The sequence below is a fragment of the Labrus bergylta genome, chromosome 21 (assembly GCF_963930695.1).
Source record: "Labrus bergylta chromosome 21, fLabBer1.1, whole genome shotgun sequence".
Classification (NCBI taxonomy): Eukaryota; Metazoa; Chordata; class Actinopteri; order Labriformes; family Labridae; genus Labrus; species Labrus bergylta.
The window spans coordinates 7,430,655-7,454,619 of NC_089215.1; the positions used below are offsets into that span (position 1 = coordinate 7,430,655).

At 41.8% G+C, this 23,965-nt stretch overlaps 1 protein-coding gene across 1 annotated transcript in view; it reads right to left on the reverse strand.

Moving 5' to 3' along the window:
• dock1 (dedicator of cytokinesis 1) overlaps positions 1–23,965 on the reverse strand; it is a 201,673-nt gene that overhangs the window by 142,586 nt on the left and 35,122 nt on the right. Inside the window, exons 11-18 of the mRNA XM_020644719.3 lie at positions 23,606–23,678; positions 21,550–21,629; positions 18,279–18,404; positions 17,840–17,964; positions 13,674–13,772; positions 12,470–12,542; positions 7,734–7,837; positions 6,910–7,093 (exon numbers count right to left, since the gene is read on the reverse strand). Coding sequence (XP_020500375.2) covers positions 6,910–7,093; positions 7,734–7,837; positions 12,470–12,542; positions 13,674–13,772; positions 17,840–17,964; positions 18,279–18,404; positions 21,550–21,629; positions 23,606–23,678 — 864 coding nt within the window. The remainder of the gene's footprint in view (positions 1–6,909; positions 7,094–7,733; positions 7,838–12,469; positions 12,543–13,673; positions 13,773–17,839; positions 17,965–18,278; positions 18,405–21,549; positions 21,630–23,605; positions 23,679–23,965) is intronic.

Here is a 23,965-nt window from a genome sequence, read left to right on the forward strand (position 1 = left end):
TACCTTAATAAAACAGCATTAGTCATTCTATTAGATGTCTCACTTTAATCATGAAAACGGAACTCAGGCTCAGGGTGATGAATCAGTATATAATTAATCACACTCATGGGAGCACTAGCTTATAACATCAAATATGGGAGCTTAAAACCCCCTCATGTCTATTTATCAAGAACTGTATACATGCTAAAGTAGCACATCAGTCAGACCTTTACAAAAGGACAAAAGACATTTGTTTGCTTTTTAAGAATGTGAGCTGGATAGGCATCAGTCTGTGTCCGAGGCACACCTCAACAACTGTTACCATCAGGATGAGTTTACTCCTCAGCTTCTGCAACACCTGTCCAATGTGTTCGGGGGCTTTACAGAAGATTTGTCAGGTCTTAAGAGGTTACATTTACAGGGGTTAGATCAGGGTTATCTTGTGTTGGGGTAAAACTCAGTCTCTGCTGCATCAATTTATTCTCTCAGTACAAAATCTTTTTTAAAGGAGTGGTTTTAGTCAACAGCTGCAAGTCATGATATATTACATAATGCTGGTTACTTTCTGCGTGTGATATGGAGCTCCTAATTGGGGTTAAGTTCGGTTTTCTAAGTATCTATCCATATCACCCTTAAAATATGGGCCTGCTTCAGGCTAGTATCGACTTTTCTTCACCTGATTTGAGGTCTTTGAGGGAACTTGAGTCCCGTCATGTTTTGGAGAAATTAACATCTGATGAAAATAAAGAAAAAAAGGGGGTAATATGGGACATTATTATATAATTCCTGGAATGTGATTGTGAGCAAATATGATATGACAATATTGATTAAAAAAACTACAAAAACAACTGCCCATTATCAATTTAGATATTTAACTTTTTAAAATGTATTTTATTAGATAGTCTGTATAAAAATAAATAAAGTAATTCATTGATTTCATTTCCATATTTTATTTGATAGTATTGTTTATTTTATTTTATTAGCAGGGGGATGGGGTCGCTAATTAATGTCAGTGACTTGATATATTGTTTTTTTTAAAGAGTCACAAAACTTTACAAAATTATGAGCCCAAGGTAACATCCTGAATATTTTTTCTTGTCCGCCAAGATCAAGCAGCTACACTTGGGGAAGCATTGTGCCTTCCTGGCACCCTAGCCTGTCTGTTTGGCCATGTCAAATCGGCTATGGTTGAAAGCCAATCAAGCATGGTGACACTGTGATTGATGCCTATCATTGTCAAACCTGACAACATCATAAGGGCTCAGTCAAAGGACCATTTCTACACTACAGGGGATCCCCCACCCAGAGGAGAAGAAAAGACAAATGGAGTGAAATGGGAGGTTATGCTGTTATGAGGCCCCACTGTGTGCAACACATGGGGGGGGGGGTGTTACAAGAAAATGACTGTGTGCCTTCAATAAATAACACCTGCTCCAGACTTAACTATATTTATATGGCAGCCATTTCTTCTTCACATATGCAGATTTCCAACAAAATCAATAAAGTATATGTCTGTCTGTCTGTCTACTGTATCTATCAGCTTTTGGCAAAATGCAGCAAATATGAGATCAAATATTTTGTTTAATTTGATAATAAGAGATTTAGATAGACTTCTCACTGTATTCTAACTGTATAGAAAGTATTCTAAGTACCCTGCCAAAAGACTAACAACCCTGGAACAGGGTCAAATTAATGAGTTTATGGTTTTTTGTTTTTTTTAAACAGTACAGCAAAAAGAAATGCACTTAAGCTTTCCGCACTAAGTGTGTTTTCAAGGTAAAACGGCTGCTTTCTACATATCTTTAATAGATATCTGTGCAGGCACATTTGAAAGCTAAGAAACTGAAATGTGGAAAGCAGAGTAATATGAATGAAGGTTACATTTATTTCACGTCATTGCACCTCTTAATGCAAACGACTTCACTTAACAATTTAACGTTTATTGACGTCGCATTTTTCCCGCCGAGAGCATTTTGTGTCATCACAGTAACAACCTTGTATTTGGTCAAGCGTTTTAAAAATGCAGGCCTTTCAACACAGTGATGTAACAGTAGCATCACATTTTCCATGGAATATTTTTATCCTTCCAGCCAAGGTTGGAACAGGATGCTCATACATCTTTCACTCGGCCGGGCTCCTCTCCCCGCTCGGCTGTCATTAGATCTTTGCTTCTCCTGCAGCCTCCGTTTAGAGAAGCACACAGCAAATACCCAGGGACGAGCCAGCAGCCACTTCACACCGGCTCCCTGCGCAGGGAGACTGCATGCATAAATCCAGCTTAATTAAAAAGAGTGTTTCATCTCAGATGTGGGGATCGGGGATGAGGTGTCACATGTGTGAAGCAGGCAGTCTGTTGCAACGGGGATTCAAGTCCGGTTTTTGGTTTTCCACCTTTGCTTGCGAGAGTTTGGATGTGGGCAACCATTGGGGATGCGATGAGTATGAAATGAGCTGGTGACGGTGGAGCGAGAATACGGTTCAGAAGAGGCTGCTAGCTGAGCTACTGCCTTCTGAGCTGCTGCTAGCTGAGCTGCTGCTAGCTGAGCTGCTGCTAGCTGAGCTGCTGCTTGCTGTGCTGTTGCTATCCCTTGCCCGGATTTTATCTAGTGTATGTTACAGTTAGTGTGACACCTCATGCCATACGTCCATAAAAGCAATCTTTTCACATCACATAAAGTTGGATTTCAACTAACAACTGTTAAAAATTAAAAACAATTTTAGCATTATTTGTTTGTTTAATAAATGGTGAAAAAGCACCCATCATTCCCGCATAAGCTTAAGGCAAAATCTTCAAATGTTATTTAATGAATGACTGACATTTTGTTCAGTTGCCTTTGATTAAAAGTGCAAGAAATATTCAATCCATAACTCATTAAGGTGTGTTGAAATTTTACTAGAATAATAAGAAAATACTAGAATAATAAGAAAAGAAAAAAGAAGGGTTCAATGTTGGGCAGGAGATTGACAGTGTAATGGAGTGAGTGATGGAGTGACTGAGTGAGTAAGCAACTCTTTGGGTCGGAGTTTTAAAGAACTCTCAGGTTTTTAATAAAAACAGAGAGGCTCCGGCACAGTCGGAGACGGACCCACTCTGCGTGGCTTTATTAAAAGAACTCAAACCTTTTCCTGGAGCTGTGGCGTGGGATGATATATCCCGGGGGACACACACACACATCTCCCTCTCTCTGTTTAATCAAACTCAGTGTGCGGTTATAGGCAGTCTGATCCCCGAGCACCTATTGGTGCCTTGCAAATTACCACCACAAAGTGCCTGGTAAATATCAGCCGAGGAGCTGCTCTGTAGGACTGAATCGTGGCACCAAGACACAAACTACAGCCAATCTCTTTCACTCGGTGGGGGGGGGGGGGGGTTGCGATTGATTTTTTTCTCGTCGCATGTGAAATAGTGTCCAGATGCAGCTTGGATTATAGATCGAGAGACCTGAAGCTTTGTGTAATCAGTGTGGGCAGGTTCTTCTTCTGACACCGAGGCTCCCCATCCCCGGACATCCCCGCCCATTGAGCCGAGTAGAGGTCACACGTGACTGAATTTAAACGACAACTTAAACAGCAGACTCAATATAGTCACACACACACACACACACACACACACACACACACACACACACACACACACACACACACACACACACACACACAAGGTACACGCCCGTCTGGTACGAACGCATGACTGTCACAACACACCTCTCCTGGGATCCACAGTGACTTCATTGTGATGTACACACACTATACATTTATTCTTCAGGATAGAGAGCGACAGTGAAAATCAACCTCCTCTACAGGAGAGTGTCCAGGTCTTCTTTATACTACAAAAAAAAAAAAATACCACAGGGTCAGATGAGGCTTCTGCATTAGTATGACAGCAGGTGGAGAAAAGATTTCTTCTTGAGATCAACACAGACAGAAAGCTTTTGCTCGTCTTAAAAGTTTCTGTCAGGGTGAAAAATCCTGTTTTTTCAAAATATCAGCAAATCACATCAATGTTTTTTTTTTTTTCAAAGCGCAGACGTGCTGAGATTTTCATAACTGCTGAAAGTTTTACAAGTTTTGAAACTCCTCCACTCCTGTCTGCGAGTAAAACACATAAAGTCAACATACCTGAGGGGAAAAATGTCAAAAGTTTTATCCTTCATATTTAAATGAGAAAAAATCAACTATACAGCTCCTCTGTTTACAGACTTTTTCCATTTATGTGACGCCATGGTCTTTATTCTACCTGTTACTATTAAGGGTCTTATTTCCATCCTGGTAATAATAAGATTGCTCTCCTAAAGTGAATCTGCTGACATTGAGGAGTTTGAAAAGTCTGACAGGAAAAGAAATGCGCTTACAGACAATAATACGAGCTTTGAATAAACCTCAAGGATGGCCCAACATGTTTGAAAGTCATGAGAGGTGGAAGCAAAGTCATTCCTCCAAGTCACTGTTAGAAGCACACAGCTATGACCTACCACTGTACTTGCCCTTGTTGAGCATGCACAGCCTTCCTGCTAACTGAGTGATTCGTTTCTGTGGCAACATGGCGTACCGCGTTTAAGCTCGATTGTTTTTTGGTTTTTTTTTTTACAATAAGGCTCATTTTCACAAAACTCGCCCAGTTTTTCTCCATGTAAATGAATAACGGATCATTTAAAGACACCAGACAGCACCGACGCTAAGAGACGTGGATCATTACAAGAAAAGATCTCACTGATATTGGCAAATAAATATGCTTTTTCCCGGCGTCGGGCATCGGTTCAAACAAATAAGACATATTAAATATTAGAATCAAACTCAGCCTGTGGTCTGTTTCTTTCATTTTCATATTTTTTTCTTTGATCTGCTTTTATATTTAAACCCGGACCTGGTATTTGTTTTTTGGTTTCATGAAATGAAATAAATGGATCATTTTCTGATTTCAGATTTTCAATAAAATATTAAAGAACAGATAATATCCAGATTTTCTTAGATCAGAAGAGGAATTGAGGCCTGTTATAAGTGATAAATCCAAAAAAAAAGACTAAAATAAAGTAAGATATATTTGCACTCAAGTGAAGTTATTCTTTAATTAAACAATGTTTTGATTGTTTTTATTTTGTAGACTACAAGGTGTTCATATTATCTGGATATTCGGGGTTTGGAGTATTTGTTTGGGGAGTTTCAACAGGATTATATCATAATTAGTGAATGATTCAAGGTAAGAAATATTCTTTTTCAGGCATAGAAAAGATTATTCATGGAGCGCTCTGAACACTAAGTGCTGGACCACGCAACATCAATTTTGCACCAACAGTTCATCCAAAGCATTTCCTTTCCCTCTGCCCTTGCATGACGATTTCATTTTTTTTTGTTAATGTGTTACCGTGAATAAAAACATAAGGACATGATGCACTCCTTATTCACACGGGGTGTTGCTTTGAGGCGAGTGAAACAATTAATTTCAATTCCTGTCAACGCAAGCCTGCAGTGAATGTGTCGCTTCTTCATTCTCACACTGCTTTCAAAAAGAACACAGAGAGAAATGAGGAAGCTTGCATTTTGGCTGTTATTAAGAACGGTGACTCAGTCGTGCATACCAAAAAAAAACAAAAAACAGAACAAGCGCCAGGGTAAGCGAAGCAGACGTGAAGGATGGTTCTCTTTTAGAGATGCTGTGAAATCAGAGCCAGGAGCATTTGACCGCAAACATGCAGCAGGCACGCTTTTCACACAACAGTTATGTTACAGACTCAGAGTGGAAATATCACCATGTCCCAGAGGGTTCATAATGATGTCTGTGGAGGAGTCCTTAAACTGAGAGCCAAAGAGGAGGGATCTGGATTTATTTAGCTTATCAGCTGTATGTAGAAAAACAGCAAGACTAGCAGCATTCAAAGAGCAGAGCCGTCGTACTCTCAGCAAAGATGCACAGAATCTTCTCTGACGATTACTGACGGGGTTGTAGAGGAAGGTAACAAGGATAAAAGGATGAAGAAAAATGCTAAAGAAGGGAGCAAATGGTGAATATGGACCAGAAGGATGCAGGACAGACTTCCCATAGTCCTGCTTTAAGTGATAAACAGTTAACATCCACAGACAGTTTGTCTGTCGCCCAAAGCGGTTTTAAACCTCAGGGAACACTTCACATAAAAACTCCGGTGAGGAACTTCAGGTTTGTGTCGATTATACTGCCCCCTGTTGGCGAAGCGGTACATCTTATCTCGTTGCTGATCTTGTGCTGTACATGTGTAAGTATAGTTTGATGATTTTAAAAAAACTCTTTGTATATATGCTTTCTTTAAAAGGTCACATATTATGCAAAATACACTTGTAGTGACCTTTGTTCTGCAAGAAGAACACATTATCTCTAAGAGCAAACATAGACAGGATAACTTCTAGGAGGCAGGATAAATATGTTGTGTTATATGTGTTTTTGGGTAAGGACTCACAAAATGTGAAGAAAAACTTTGTTTGTGGTCTGCATAAGTCTTACAACACGGTAAAAAATGCTCAGTTTCAAATCTGCTCCCCTTGTGATGTCACAGTGGGATTCTGGTTAAACAAAAATCCCTCCCTTGGTATCTCCAGCCCTGGACTCCACCCCCAGCCTAGAGCAAAACTTTTGCACAGGTCTGCTATTTTTATTCTCGCTAGCAAAGGAGTGATGTCTACAGGGAAAACTCATTTAAAGAGACACACACACCAAAACGGAGCGTTCTGAGAGAGCTGGTTTTATACAGGGTCACAAACCTCCTCTGGTGCTTGATTCATGTTATATTTTGACCAAAGCACAGCACAGATGTTTCAATTAGACCACATGAGACTGTTTGAAAAGGTGGTAAAGGGGGAAAATATGTCCTCTTTAAGAAAGGGGCAATTTGCTAACTAAAAAAGGTCAAGATGAGAGAAAGTGAAGAGATAAAAAGCCGATTTGAGAACAGACTCTGTTACCATTCTGTGTGAGCTTGGTGGAGCACACCAGGGTGGCGATCTGGAAGGAGTCCTTGCTGATGGTGCAGTTGCCCAGGTTCTGTGTGCTTTTCCCAGTGGCCGAGTAGCCCTTCTCCTCCAGCTCCATCTTGGTGGCAGGAAGGTTCAGGTACAAAGACGAGTCCTCCAGCTTCTTCACTTCTGCCTGTTTATTTTTTTGTTTTTTTTTGGAGGATAAGACAGCAAGTTTTACAAATTACAACCGAGGTAGTCCAGGGAGCTCATTGCGTTTAGCAGAATAATTGAAATCCATATCTGCTGTTTATGTTTCGATAAAGTGTTTCCTTCTATAACTGTTTTTCTAAGGTGTTTGTTTTTTTTCTTCTTCTTTGTATACCGTATAAAATCACTGAACCAGCTTTTGCAATTATGTTTTTCTGCCAGTTGTTTGCTGTGAGAGCATTAACTTTGCCAACCTTGACTGACAAGGCTAATGCAAAAAAATAAGTGAAAGAAAAATTGTAACTGGAGGAAATTTTCCCACATTAACTTTTTAATTAACATAAATGAGAAGCGTCACACAAAGGTATCATTATACAAGGGGTTTTAATTGGAAAGTAATTTCATTTCACTGAGGGGGCTGATGCTTGCCAACTACACAATTGCCTATAGAAGGCAGTGAAGCTGTAATTATGTGCAGCTACTAATAAGACAGGCTAATTTTTCACCTCGTCTCTGGTGTGGCCATGCCAAGAGGAGAGCGTGGGCCGGCAGGAACAAACATACAAAAGAGCTCGACAGACTGGCTGCGGCTTCTAACCGTGTGTGGGATAGTTCACGTTTACCTTGTACACGATGAGATCATGCTCGCCATCCCTAAGGGTCGTCCCGTCGTATCTCATCAGCTTCACGAACGACAGGGCGAATATCTTCTCTGATTTGTCTTTGGCTGTGAGAGGAAGACGAGAACCATGTGAGGATTTCATGACATGTGAGATTGCCTGTGTTTACACAAGTGTGCATTTGTTATTGATGAGAATACTCGCAAACTATTCAACAAATCTCGTGTGCATCTGTAGGACATTTAAAGGCAACATGATGGCTGCGAAGAGGCGGGCTCTGATGCAGTGAAACCCTGCTGCACGGCTGACTTTACAACAAGTCATTTGCAAACTTGCAGACGAATAAAACAGAAAATCCCAAAAGTAAATCTCAGCACTGCAGGCCCTGAGTCAGCTCCTGAGTTCGCACAAGAAACTACCGTTCCCCTGTGATGGCTGGATTAATGCTGTGACTGTATTTGTGTCTGCTTTGTTTACTTGCTTTCTTTAAATGAGGCCGAGACACACTTCATTCTGAAACCACCGTGTGAGAGCAATTCACACGGGTGTGAATTCATTGCAGCGGGGAAAAGAGCAAGTAGAAGGTAAGATGAGAGGTATTATTAATCACAAGCTGAAATATCCAGCACCTGAAAGTTGATTAAATCATACATTAACATGTGGGGCGGTTGTGGCTCAGTGGGGCGGCTGTGGCTCAGTTGGTAGAGTCAGTCATCTCTCAACTGGAAAGTCAGAGGTCCAATCCCCAGCTACTTCAGCCACATATCCAATGTGTCCTTGGGCAAGACAACTTAACCCCAAGCTGCTCCTGCTGTTTTTTTTGGCAGCATGTGGATGTGATTAGTTAATAATGATGGACACTTTACTTAGCAAACTCTACAGTGTGACCCGCAGTGCGCTATACAACCTCAACTCCATTTACCATTGGCCATGTGATACGCCTTTTTTTTAAATTGATATTCTCTTGTTTCCAGAGAAAGAAAGCTTTTTAATGAGTGTATCATTAATATTCAAACAACCTGGTGTGTATTAGGATATCATGTGTGTCTATGTCCTGTCAGCAGGGCCCAGTTGTTCAGAAGCAAACTGATAATCAAAAATGAAATATACTGGATTGAATCAAATCATGAAGTTGAGTTTTTCAAAAGACATTAAGGATTACAAAATTGGATAAAAAAATCCAATTTGTGACAATCAACATTTTGAGTGGGTTTGGGAAAAGATGTATCCCAAAAATTATCGAAGCAGAGGTCTTTGAATGAAGATAGTTTGCAGGGAGAGAATGTAATGAATCGTCTAAATTGGTCAAACAACACTTTCAGAGTGATGGTCATTCAAAAGACATAACAAAAATAAAAAACTATCGAACTATCGAAATAAAGATCATTGCCAGGATCTTTGAATGTGTGTAAATTTTGGTGCAGCCTCTGGACAAACCGTGTAGTATGAATTTGCATTGAGAACACTTGTAGTCCAGATTTCTAAGAATCCAGTCCAGACTGGTCATCTTCAATTTGTTATGGATCTCGTTGATCAGATATAGTTTTGTTTTGGGGGGAGGGGGTAGGACAAAGTGAGCTGGATTACCCGATAATGGGAAGACAAAAAAGTAGACTTTCCAACCTGGATCAGTCTCATCCAGTTAAAACCTATTTGAACAACTGGTCCATGGTGAATTACATTTGATCTCCATGTTGCATCTGACAACAGGTTGTATAATCCCACTAATGTGGAGACAACATCCTCATTGCTCGTGTGTATGTGCTCACAGCTCATGTGTGTGATTGCGTTTGGGGGGGGGGGGGGGGGGGGGGGCTGTTGAGGGGCAGCGCTGCATAAACAAGCAGGAGAGTTATGACTTTGTCCTGTAACCGGGCCTTCTGATAGGGCCACATATCATCATTGCGGATCAACAAGCTCAAATTTACGTGCGGGGAGTCGTGATTCATGGAGGTATCTTGCGCATTCTATCTGCATAAATCCCCTCATTGGTTTGCTGCCTGCAGCCTCGCCGGTGAATAATTGTTGGGCCGGCTTCAGAGGAACCAGTGGAGGGAAAAACACTGTTTGCATGCCACCCAGTTAAGAAGAGATGTATTAATGGCTTCCTATGGAGAGCTCAAAACTCTGAAATGTGATGGTAAAAAAAGGTCACTTTCAGGACAGAGCTACTTTTTCAAATCAAAGTCAAGTTCATTCTGGAAAGTCTGCAGACATCCACCTCTAAGGAGTGCTGTCACTTTAGATTTATAGAGTGCACTGTGCCACATTTTTAACACCCCTCTCTGTACGCCTCTGACCAGGTAGTGGCATAATGACAGATTAAACAGAAGGGAAAAGGTGTCCAAGATCTCTTACAGCCACGGCAGCATCTGTGTTAGCAGCCATCAGTCTGATGAGGCTCGACAATGTAGGAGTGGTAGTCTGATCCAGTGTGTTAGAGCCGGCCTGATTCTGAACCAGAGGGCTGAGAGACTGAGCACATGAGCTGTAGTAGTGAGCAGCTCTGTCACTCCGTGTTTCTGCTAAAAGTTCAGCACTAGCTAGAAGCAGCGGAGGAGGCACGAAGGACACGAGCCGATGACGCAGAGGCAGACGAGTGAGAGGACTTCTTTTGACAAACTGTCTCCGCTCTGCTTTTCTCCAAAAACCCTTCGATAGGCATGTGAAATATTTCCCCCCTCACTGCCGGTGGAGTCTAGACATTAAATTCTGCACGACTGTGATGCGTTAGCGTTGCTTTACAGTCATTAACGTCAGAGTAAGTGATGACAGAATAGTTTTTGTACATGTAAACATCCGAGTTAGAAGATTTCCTACATTAAAACGCTCCTTTTTGGGATGACATTATGAGTTTCACACATGGTGATAGGAAGAATAAATTGAATCAGTGTGCACTTTTATTTTTACATTACTGGTAAACTAATGGTGAAGCAAAATGCAGCAGAGAGGTAAATGAAAACACTTTTTTGAACTTTGCAGGCAGCCTGAAATCAAAGTGTGAGCCTCATGTAAGCCACTCGCCGTTTTCACATATACACTCCTGAAAATATCTAGATGAAAAAAATGTGTCTGTTTGCGTTCACACATACAGCTCCTCCTGGAAGCTGTATGTGCGAATTGAGATTCATTTTCAGAACAAAAGAGACCGCGAGTGGTTGAAGAAATAGTCCGCACAGATGTAAAAATGAAGACAGTTAAAGGAAAAACAATTAGGGTCTGATTCACTAAAGATATGATATGGCTTTTTGCCCAATGAGACAAAAAGTCACTGCTGAATTTTCAAAGCCGTCCCAAAGAGGTCAATACTCGCCAAGCTGTGCTGTGAAAAAGTGGCACCTCTTTGCGCAGGTGCTCTCTGCATATATTGCAGTCATTTGGGTTGAACTTGGCCCATATTTATGCATATTAGCCTTGTTCACACCCGGCCCTAACAGCCCGAGCAGTCAGAGTGAAAATGTTACAATCTACTGAGAGTGGGTGGTAACTGCGCCACAGTATTTATAAGGGATGTCACCTGCAAAGTTTTCAGTGAAAAGTGCAACAATTCTCCCTCTTTTCTACCAAGAATTACTTGTATCTGTCATAAGCACTGTAAATAGAACTTTGACATTACTGTTATTATACGAATTAGGAGGTTCAAAAAATCCAATTAGGGCTGCCCAACCCTGGCATACACACATACTTTGTCATTGTCACAAGGATATAAATGACCAGATGTCTCTATGATCGAATACTTGTGTAAACACACTCACTCATAGGGAAATACAGAGCATATGCCATGTGCAAATCCCCACAATAAAGCCACCATATCTTTTTTTTTTTACATGTATCTCTTTTGTCATTTGTCAGTTGAATGTGAAGGTTTTGCAGCATCAGCGTGCCCCTGCAGCCCACCAGTCACTTAAGGTGAGCCCGTTTCTACAGGAGGCATTAAAGCCCGATAACAGCGTGCCGCAGAGCTTCTAAGGCTTGTCTCGTCACGGCATTAGCTGCAGGAGCAAGGTGCCGAACATGACAAGAAAAACTCTCCAAGTGGATTATAAGCCAGTGATGAGCTCAGAGGCCTGGCTATTTCCTCCAAACCACCTGCATGCAAGTGAGAGGCAAACAGAGCTGAAGGATTTGGAGGTGGATGATGACAGCAGCTGCGGATTGCTCTACCAGGGGAGAGGTATACTTTCCCATGCTGACATCTTCCCAATTTAGCCTCCGTGCCATATGAATAGATTGCTTAATAAACATACACCTGTCGTGGCTTCTAACACCTCTCTGAAATCCCTTTCCCATGCTCCACTCCTGCTGCTGGAGAAACGGTCGGGCCATGTGGCGGGCAGATGGGATGGCAGGGCTGCCAGTTCCAGGCCGCCCTGCCCTCTATACGCCCAAAATTAAAAAAAAGGATGTTAAAAAGCAGAGGGACATACAACTTCACATTCAGCTACACACTCGTCACGATGAACAAACGAGTCCCCTCAGGCATTTTTCACATCCCAGCTGTAGACTCTGACAAGCCACTCCATGATGCTGCTTTGTGCAGGGGGGGGGGAGGGGGGGGGGGGGGGCAGACTAATGCTTTCTGATTAATGTGACAGAGGGTGAGTTTCAAAGTATTTATCACCGTGCAACACATCTGCTTGGATTGGATATTTCCAATTATTTAGGGCTGTGGATGGATCTGCAGCCAATTGCACAGATTTTTTGTTTTTGTTTTTTGTTTTGCTAGTGTTTATACTCACAGTCCTGCGATGAGCGGTGACGAAAGGTGAACCGCAAGTGACTCCGGTTTACATCTTCGATGGGAATAGCAACCTGAGAACACAGACAGAGGTCATCTCAGACACATACATTGACATTCATGAACATACTCTCCTCATTGGAGATTTAAGACAGATACTGGTGTAACATTGTGAAAACAAAGCTAAACCTAACTAGGTGAATCATAGGATAGCCGACTCCCACTAAGAGGAGCTGTTGTTTATGTTAGTTCTGTTGGAGTATAGGTTTTCCTATTTGCTGCTAATGTACTTGAACGTTACTTGATAAAAATCCTTGATTGCAGCACGGTGCCGTCTGGTCCACATTCTGTCAACATACTGTTGCCGTTCTAGATCAAGAGTAAATACCTGGACAGAAAGTTGTCGACTGGTTCCTTTAATTAGTAGAAGTTACACCAGATACAATATCGGAGCGCTGGTGAAGTTCCCTTTAGATCAACCCAGGTGGGTTATTTGTGTTGTAAACTATGGGTGATTAGTTGTAAATCTTTCCTAAAACTTGAAAAGTCTCCGGTACAAATAGATAACTTTTGCCCATATGGTATTTTTTTCTAGGCTGCGTAAACATATTTCAACGAAAATGACAGATATGACAAAGGAGACACCAGTCAGAGTGTTGGAGCTTCAGAGGAACTTTTATCAGGTCAACAGTGTGTGACTGTTGACATGTTTTCCTGTAATGCATGCAATGAAAGTATCTAGTATTTCACCGGTATTCTTAGAAACACTAAAATGTATAGAAGAGTAAATGCAAGCTTAAGATAACTGCTGTGGGAGGAGGACACACTGCCTATGTCTAAAACTGCAGCTAATAACGACTAAGCAAATAGCCAGGTTGTGAAACTCTGGCGCCAATATGTGAAACCTGAATCCTAACTATTGTCAAAAACTAACTGACTTCACATTTCCGCTGCTAAACTTCAGTCTAGTTTAGTATTCACCACTCTCTCTCTCTTTGCTTCAAAGCTTCACGGCTGAATATTAACTGACACCACAGTCTTTATTCTACAAATTATAAGTGATGGAAACCTGTGTTGTGTTGAATAATGGATTTGACGATTATATCAAAGGGCGGTATCGTAGTCAAGGACAGCAGTTATGATTAAGAATTTAAATAAAAAGATGAAGCAGTGAGGAGGTTAATAAATAATAGAGAAAGACACACCTTTATTGTTTCAAACCAGCGTGGCTGCTTCACTTGGTAGTAGATGACAGACTTGTACTCATTGATGCCGTCATCCCCGGCTCCAGGGAAGATCACATTCTAGAATGAGAGGAAGAAAAGCAGCCCGATGAAGTTATCAAATAATACGCAGCGCTATCTGGTTTAATAACTTAGCTTCAGTCACAGGGGCAAAATCCTGACGGTGGAGTTATTATCAGTCTGTCCAAACATTAGCACACTCACAGCATGTTGAAAATTGACTAGGGCGTATTTCATAAAATGCAGTCCCCTTGGGCACAAAGCCTAAAATCTAGCAGGAAGGCCTTTTCAAAGCTGTGGTGCCCTTTGTCCGAGAGCACCTGCCTTTTTGCTGCCAATCTCATGACAGCATTGTGGGAAGAAGAAATAAATTAGAAAATTAATTATTTAAGAAGGAGGAGAAGACGCTTCCATGCAGTGAAAGTCGAGGGGAGCCAGGTGCAGGGAGGCGGACCAGCTGGTGCTGATGGATGCAACCATGTAAATCGGTCTTCCTAGTGGCTCCACTGAGTTTGGACAACAGGTCAGGGTGCGTATGTAAAATACTTTGTGCCACCTGGGGGATTTGGCACCCTGGATTGAGTGACAGCGGATGGCACGCATGCCTTGTTTTCGATTGGTTTCCCCCCTTCCTCTTCTCCCCCCACTAACCCAGCTGACTCCTTGGCCGGCTAGTGCTCTTCTGCTAAAAATGCTCCAACACTAATGGCTTCTGACAAGCAGCAATTATGAGAAATAACAGGCCCCATCTTCCCTCGTCACGCTTTGCAGATCTTTTGGGGGGGGGGCAGGTGTTAGCTCTAGAATCTTTGCCCCCCCCCCCTTCCCTTTAAGTGGCCAGGATTCATAGCCGCTCCAAAGTCTGGGAGAGAGAGGAAGATGGGGGGGAGAGGAAGCGGACCTCTAGCCGCAGGTGAGATGGGTTTATGAGGGTGTGCTAATACGCTGAGGTGATAAGAAGTCAGCATCCAGCTTCTAGCTGCACAACATCACAAATCCTCTTTGAGGCTGAAAGAGAAAGTACAGAGATGTGGATGAAAAGGGAGGATAAGACGGCTGAGACAGAGACAGTAATAGCCTGTAAAAGTAAAATGTGCAAAGTAAACCTATTACCAAACTCGCCTCTAAGCGACTTTTTACATTCTGCTACTTCCAAATGTCTTCCAGGATAAAGGTTTTTATTCCATTAGATAAATGGCTTGAGAGAAGATGGCATTTTTTTTTTTACTTTGGAGGCAGTAGCTTCTATGATCCCAATCGAGGGTTAGAGTGCATTAAAGAGAACGTTTCTACTATCCATAACCCTGCTGAAACGGCCAGAGATATCAAACTAGCAGACGGGAAATGACAGCGTCTTTCCAACATTTAAAATCCAGGAAGGAAGAGAGAAAATTTAACCAATTAGTGTCGGCCCCAAGAGACCTGAGTGGATTAATGCAAGCCTTTTCTGTGCTAAATGTGAAAGAAAAGATGATGAAGGGAGCTCTAAAGACAGCTTGGCAACACACTCGTCTATGTGATCAATGCCCCTGACCGCTGTTAACAGCCGTCACTGATTTCAATCATTAAAAACTACAGGCTTTGGCCATCTTAAGCACGTCAGTTAAATGTTATCTGACACTGACTGAGCGGAGCTGGGCGTTGAACCTGCCTGAACTGAAATGTGTTCAACCTGTCCCCTGACAATTTGAAGATGCAACGACCAATCACAGAGAAACATGTCTCCAAAATACAACAACAACAGAATATCAGGGATGAAGGGAAAATCTATATACTGACCTCAAGCATCGGTCTCTTTTTGTATAATTAATAATTGCAAGTAGAATTGAAAGTACTTGTAACTATTATGAACAAAACTTTTTTTTGAGCACTTCAGATGATGCAGATTTTTGTGTTCACAGAAGCGTTTTGGGAAGGGGGCGGGGCATAATTTGAAGTTGAAATTGCAAACGAAAATGCATAACTTAACAACAGAATTATTTAGCATATTAGCATTTTATTCTATCTTGGCTTCAGTTTTGTGATAGTATGGTACCATTGGGCTAATTTATGGTTTTAAAAGCGTGTGTTTTATTTACCAGCCACCCAATAAGAGAACAACTGCTTTTCATAATACACATTATAGTGCTATCAAATACTGAGAAGCTCTTCCTGTAACATAAAGACGCATTGTAAGCTATACTGTAATCAACAATATCAGAGAAATAATCCTAAATAGACTCTTCATCCAACAATGAAGCAACTAAGCATCGTCTGTTTTGCCACACTGTCAGAACTGCACTTTAAGTTTTAATCACCAGTGAATTCTTAGCCTGCTGAGCCAAATCACTGATCCTCTCAGGCTAACGTTTATAATTGAGGCCGCTGCAAACACCTCTGATTTGGTGTTTGCAGGAGGCCTCTCAATGACCGAGGGTTTTGTGATCTCTCCTATCAAATCATTCCTCCTGCACTTATCCCTGTTACTTCCACTCTCTCAACTCCAAGCAGAAAATAACTGTGGGCATAGAAGCATTAACACCTGTACTGAATTCTACAAATTACCCTGCACAAAAAAAAAACATTAATAAAATAATGCAGGATGGCAACAAAAGTGTAGCTCCAAAAAAAAAATCCGGTCAGAGTTGAATCAGAAGTCTCATCATTAAAACTGAACGTTCACAGACATGTGAGAGCAAACTCCCACAGACACACACCTCCTGCCCCAGTTCTTCCCACACACTGCTAATGTCCATCCTCTTTTAAACCCCATTAACTGACAGCCTCCGCAGAGGAAGAGGTAAAGTCAAGCAGAGAAAGGGGTCACTGGCTGCAGAGACTAGAAAATAAAATAAAAAGCTTAATTAGGACATTGAACACTGGTGGATAGCGCATGATTATAAAAAGAAAAAGTCGGTAATTTAACTTTTGACTTTACAAAGTGGCCGCCACCATAATGATTCTCTGTCATTTATGTTTGATATTCTGGAGAAATCAAATGCAATTATTGGGGTTAAGCTGCAAAGCTAGACTTCCCCACTGAAGTCTAAACATCTTTATGAAAATAAAAACAATCAATAGCTGACAAAAGCCTAAATTAGATTAAATGATCTCTATGTCTTGTGCTGCATATTTCATCCCATTAACTGTGTATAAACATGGACGCCACCACCTCCCTCTGCTGTATAAAAATGAAGCCAAAATACCCCGCGCAACAGGGGCAGACAGTTTGTGTTAGTGACATCACGTGGAGCCAGAGTCTGCGCTGTAGGGATCGGTTGTTGGAGCCACAATATTTACGACCCGCCCCTTCTGCTAACCAAAAAATATACGCTTAAGGGATGTCCTCAGGGCGATACAGCCCACAGCAGAACAGATTCATGTGTCCGTCTGAATCCCACAGACAGACCGCATGAGTCTGACACCCACGGTTATGCAAAGTTAAATGACTTGTGTTAGGGTTTGTGACGTTTCTTTTCGCTGTTTCTCCTCTGATCTCCTAATCCGGTGAATTTAGCGCCGCAGGAAACGACGTTCATCAACAAAGCTTTCAATCATGCCGTTAAGTCTCCTTTTAATGGCATCCATGAACGTATTACGACAAATTTCTTTCTTTCGTCTTAAATAAAGTGAACTTTAACATGAGGGTTTAAGCAAAAAAGGCAACGTTCAAGTTACTTTCCTGATTTAAAACAGAACGTATCCATGGCGTATGGAGCAGGGCACAGAAGTGAAAAGCTGCTTTTAGATCTCTCATCACCCACAACCTTCAAACTATGCCGCCCCGTATTTTCTGTCCCCGTACTTAGGTCTGTAACCGACTTAGACGGTGATTAAGGTTGATACCTGCAGCAGTGAGGCAAATTTGAAGCCAGTCAATCACCCCGCAAAGCATGAACACTGCATTCTGTCACTTCTGACAGGCGGCAGAGGTGCACAGTCCTGCCCTGTGTATCACACTGCTTTATGAGAGTCCCGGTCAGTTAGGCAGCGTGCTGAGCTGTGTGAGATTAAAGAAAAGCCCGGTAAATCACACAAGCGTGTCTGAGAGGGGCTGAGCGGGCTAACAGCACTTTTGTCCTGAACGCCGAGAACGAGCCTTTGGGAAGCTACCGAAGTAAGTGAGTTGAAATTCCTCAGGCGTATACCTCCAGCTTCTTGCCGTCCTCGTCGTAAACGGACATGGTCACCTCCACGTTTTTGTGCGCCGTCTTGCTCCCCTTGTCGAAATCCCCCTGAACCAGAGTCACGTAGATGTCATTTCTCACATCACCTTTAGTAGGAAGCAGGAAAAGAATGAGGTCATAAATAAGGAAATCCTTACTCTTCACAGTCTTTGCAGGGCATTCATTTTTTATTTCATTCATTTTTAATGGATGAATATTACTGCATAACTCATTACATCTTAGGTCCCATAAGTAGATAGTCCACATTATATATTTTAAGACTGATTTTAGTCCATTAAAAACCTAATGTGTGAGTAAAACCTTAATGAAGGATGATCTGTTCTTTGAAAAAAAGTAAATCACTGTCTGAATACATCACGCGTGTGCAGACACTGAAGCCTTTTGAAAGCACTCATCCGACCTGGCATGATGATCTCAGGAAAGCCCATCTTGCGAGCCACAGCCGTCGATCGGTCCACCAGGTGAGGGAAGTCCTTCCTTATTTGATGGATGTCTCCAGGAAGCAGCTTCAGAGTCACCCACAGGCCTGGTGATGATAATGAAACGTTTCAAAAATCAGGGGGGGGGAAAGGAACAAGATAACGTCAGGAGACGACAGCGTGAGAGAAAAAAAAGTGCCCCCGGGAAAATACTCAAAAGAGAACGCTTCCAAGTTGTTTTCTGCCGTCGGTGACATCGAGCAGCTGTAGGGGAAACCACTGAGTAGAATAAACCTGCAGGTGTGCATACCTTGGATAACAAAAACTACAAAATATCTCCAATCTGGTGACACTAAAGCCCTACATTCATAAAGAACATATGAATTTACTCTTCATTTGACAATGATACCTGAATATGAAAATATTGAATTTCCTTTTGTGCAGGACTGCTGTTCTTTTAATCTGTCTTAAGGTTACATATTGCTGCTGTAAGTGCAGAAAAACCTCAGTTGATGTAAAATTGCTCCTTCTGAGAAGTAATATTAGGAAGAAAAAACACAAAAAAGTCTCCTTCCCACTGCAGAATGAATTATAATATCCCCGACGCTCCTTCTTCAGGCACTTTTTTTCTTCCAATATGGGTATAAGTGACATTTATGGTGAAATATTTAAATTGTGCACTTATTACTAGTCTTAAATAATTGGTCTTGGGGAAACCCGAGGGTGGGAAGCTTGAGAGGAATCTCTGTGGCTCTGCATAACTCTGCAACGAAAGGTCTTAAGGGTTGTTCATGGGTCATATCTCCCAACAGTTTAGGACTAGAAGTTGCTCGGTTTAGAGAAAAGATGGTGCAGAGTATGCCAGCTTCAGCTCCGTAACCACCACACTCCTTTTAATATTCTCGAAAGGAGAAAAGAAGCAGAAGAGATCGACATTTTTTTGAACAAGGCTGAAAATGACTTAAAACAAGGCGTCCACTTAAAGCAGTGTTCCTGTAATGCAGAGAGTGGTGCTTCTTAAACCCAAAGCTTTATTCACTTTCCAGGCCACATATTGATATGAATGACACATCTCTCTCTCTCCGAAGCCGTTTGATATGCAGCCGTGACCGAAACAGCTGCTCCTCCCTGTGTGGGCCGGAGCAGACCTGACATTTATCCGAGTACATCTTCATCGGGCGTGACAATACCGTGGAGGCTGTCATGTTGTTCCCCTCCCCCCCCTCCCAGCACCGGCCCCTTAAAGACGACTTAATGTTGTGCTTCTAACTGCAGATCGCTAATCACTGATAAGGTCTAAGTCTTTGCAGAAGGCTCAACAGCCTTAATTAACAGCTGGATTACTTTGGATCCTGTAGTCATGGCGATGAGGGCAACTATTTATAGTAGGAGCACTTGACAAAGAATGATGTTCTTATTAGCAAGATGAACTGTTCCAATGCCCTGCTAGTGTGTTAGGGGTTAGACGTACTTTGTAGGAAGGGAGGAAAAGTGTGGTCTAAAGGAAAATGACAGCAGTTCAAAATATGCAGCTGAGATTAAACTGTAGCAGGCGTAAAGGTGACCTTTGTGACACATATTATATTTGAAGTTTGACTCAATTATGTCTTTGTCATCAGGTCTTTCTATATCCTCCATAACCCTGTTCTTTGAGCTCTAACAGGAACAAGGGACTTTGATTTGATGCCTTGAACCAGAGTTAGCTTGGAGCTAGTTTACATGTCAAGGGACTGCGCTGTGTAAGTACTGTGCCTGTATAATTGTGACATCAAAACTTAAAAAGTCCTGAAGGCTCCTTAAAGCTCCTGTGGGGAATTTTCAGGTTATGTCGTTTTTGGCATCCCCTGTTAGGGCGGAATCACGTCATGTTTTACAATCGGACCTGCAATGTGCAGTCGTCACATCGCAGGTTGTGCAATGTCAGTCAAGTGACCTGAAGCACATGCTGCAACTCCTGTGTCGTTTGATGGAAGCCATAACCCGCCAGGTTTCTCACTCCTGTGACTAATCCTCAATAAAGATCTGACATCCACATCAGAAGTCAGAGAATTGACAACTGTGCATGCAGTGTCTGTGTGTCCTCCCCCCCCCGAATATACAAATGTATAGGCTGCAGATGCTGCCATCGCATGTATCACAGCATGACGCTCGAGTCAGACGGCCAATCACAGATTTGAAGTGTATGTCCCACTATCAGCAGCACCTCGCCTCGGGCCTCGTTAATGCTTTGGCCACATAAATAGCACAAGTGTACCGCTGCCTGCTGATTATCACTTGTAGCGGCTACACCTGCTGTGTTAACGGTGAAGTGTTTTTGTGAGTCACAGGAAGCATTCTGTTATCAGGTTGTTGGACACCTACCCCGCTGCAGCTGATTCAGGATTTAATAATAACACAATGAAAATCATTTGGCAGAACATAAAGACATCAGTATTGATTTCAGTGTTTTTGGTGACCAGCTAAGAACTCCTCACAGGAGCTTTAAAATGCAACACTTACAAATAGAGGCTGTGCACAGTCCCCTGAATTGGGCTGTTGATACCGTTATCATAACACATGTAGACATTCAGGAAAACAAAAAAACACACTTAATGTCACCAACATGAACGTTCAAATTATGAAGTTTACTAAAATGAATAAAATACCCTCTTAGCTAACATATTTGGGTCATCTTTTTAAACATTTAGTCAAAATTAAGAATTCAAACATGTTTGAATAGAACTTTGATAGAAGTGCCATAAACTTTTCAAAGCAAATGTTGAGAGAAATCAAAGAAAAACATTTTTTTAAGTGTTTTTAAGAGCACATCTATCCCTTCAGAGTGGACGTAAAGCTCAATATTCAAAGTCTGACACAATCTTTTTTGTTATTCTGTTTGTATTGTGTAGATATTACACTATTCAGTTACCCAAATGAGGCCATTTTATGTTAAAACACTTACTTATTCATGAAATGAAATATAAAAATATATTATCAGATATATCAAAGTGAGCTCCCCCCGCCAAGAATTAAACATCTAGCCAAGTTTTCTTTGACTTGCACACTGCTGGATATTAGCAGAACTAGCTGTTTAATAATATCCACAAACACATCAGAAGATGCGTTTTAGATCCTGGTTGACTTTAGAATATGAATATGTATAACTCTTGTGTAGCATAAGTGAAAAAAACTGTGTTGAAAAATGTGACAGTATTGTGGTGCGTTCCCTCCTCTGTCCTGGTTCTTGTGTTTGATTTTTTTTTATCACCGTACCTTGGCCCTTGTGATTGACCTCTTTGGCGGTGATAACTTTGTTGATGACAGTCTGGAGGAAGTCGTTCTCCCCCGCCACCCTGGGTGAAAAACGGGAGATGTTCAGCTGCTTGTGTCGAATGGCATCATCCAACGCTAGCCTGCAGTACGCACACAACAGGCGAACACAACAGAGAAGAAGAGATGGCAGAGGCAGAGGAGGAGGAGGAGGAGGAGGAGGACGAGCGGTGACGTTGTGAGGAGGGGAGTGGGGTGAGACAGAGAGAGAGAGAGAGAGAGAGAGACACACCAGAAAGTGATGCGAATATTGTGACAGACACAAAGCCGCTTGTTAGCAGTTAACAGTGAGGCAGGATGGGTAATGAAGGAAACACACAGAGAAATCATCTTTAGGAAATGATGCCCAGTCAGCATTTACAGCTCATCTGTAGCATTGGGAAGCTTGACCTGCCCACAGCCAGTCTGAAAATGTGGTTAAAGATGGAAACTTAATACAAAAGGCTGTAGGCAGACTTAACCAAAACACACCCACTGTGGTTTAGTGAGAAAGCAGACCACAATATAGTACATTCAAATCATAAAGAAAATATGCATAGTGCGACGAAAGTCTTCAAAAGTAATGGAGTAAAAGTGAAAAGTGCTAAAATTACAAAACTCCTGTGAAAACTTGTTTTTGGTGCCCCCTGTGGACAAAGCGGTACTGTATGTGTGTATGTTTTTTTTTTTGTTTGTTTGTTTGTTCTTACAAAATCTGCCTCCTGTTTTCTTTTACTAGTTTGTCTCATTGACAATCTTTTCCCTCATATCGCAATAACCAGAAAATTGCAATGCATTGTGCAGCCCTAGCAAACAGTTCCAGATTGATTATGAAGAGCAGCGAGGTGTCGTACAGAGCAAAAGAAAGTAGCAGATGTGATCTGAGAAGCACGCGCGTGACAGCTGTGAGAGAAATGCGGCGTCTCATAAGAAGTCTCTGAACAACAAGAAGAAACAGAGCATGGAGGAGAAGACAGCAGTGACGTAAGCTTTGAAGTGGCAGTAAAGGGTCGTGGGTCATCCTTTGCAGTCACTCAAACCGTCTCAAACGCCCCCAACTTTTAATTCAAAACCAATCCAAACACGGGAGTAGAAACGAACAATAGAGGTTAATCACAGGACAAAACAGTGTAGGACAACAGGAGCAGGGCCTGAATGTAATCGGATCTGATTGAAACAAAACAGTTGGACGCTGCTGGACTTCATGTCAATGTCAATAAACAAATCTATCATTTCAGATATTTTTTTTCTTTACTGTATAATATCTGAATGAATTAAGAAGTGCCTTTGAAGAAAAACATTTTTTTTTTTACAGAAGGATTCCAATCTTTCTAGTCCATTATGAAAGCCATTTCCATTTCTCTTTGGATGCCAAAAGTCTAGCCGCATTATATCACAATTATACAAAACCTTTCCTACACAGCTCCTTTGCTTCTTGTCTCTGCTGCCCCTCGAAATCACTTTAACTAATGGCCACTGTATTTCAAAACTTCAACAGTTAAAAATTCAACGGCAAGTATTCAACCCCTTTGGACATAAATAACCCCCCTCGTAGATCCTGTTCTTCTCTTCACACTGGAAGACACTAATTTCACTGATTTACGCCCACAGATAAAACCTCTAAGTGAGGTGATCTAGCAGCTAAACTGCCTGAATCTGAAGCTTTTCCAATTATGCAGGAAATCACGTTAAGGAAAAGGTTACTCTGGCTCTGTACGCAGTGCTACGAGAATGGCAGCAGTTAATGAGATTGCCTTAATTGAGTCAGCGGGGAATAAGGCCAGCGCTTCACTCTTTAAACCTCTGCTAATCAGGTGTCAAGGATTCGACTTTGAGAAAGAAAAAAAACATACAATGCAACCGCTCAGTCTTTAACATACTGTACATACTCAGTGTAATGGAAATAAACACAGGAGTTCAACGGTAGCAGATATGCTATGATATCCCAGCCTAAAGGAACTCCATGCTCTTGTTTGTGTAAGTGTGATTTATTGTGTGTGCGGCCCAACAATCCACTTACGGCTGAAATGGGATAAAGTGCTGTTTGTCCTCGTCGTCCATTTTGCCCGTTATGATGTCAGTGACATCCATTACTGTGGAAAAACAAAAAGAGAGGGTTAAAACATGCTCAAGGCCTGCAGAGTACACCATGGCTGCAAAAGAGAAACAAATAGGTGCTTTTTAGGGTGACATGTGGGGGTGACAGCAGCAGATGTTGGCGCTCTTTGAATGAGCACTTATTAAGGCGGGCTGAACGTCTTGTTTTTGCAGATTTCCAGAGTAATAGATCTTCTTTTGCTGCAATGATGTACTGAGGTTTTTTAAGGAGTCTGTGACATCATTGGTGGCTGTGGTTGTACCGTACAGATGAAGCACACTT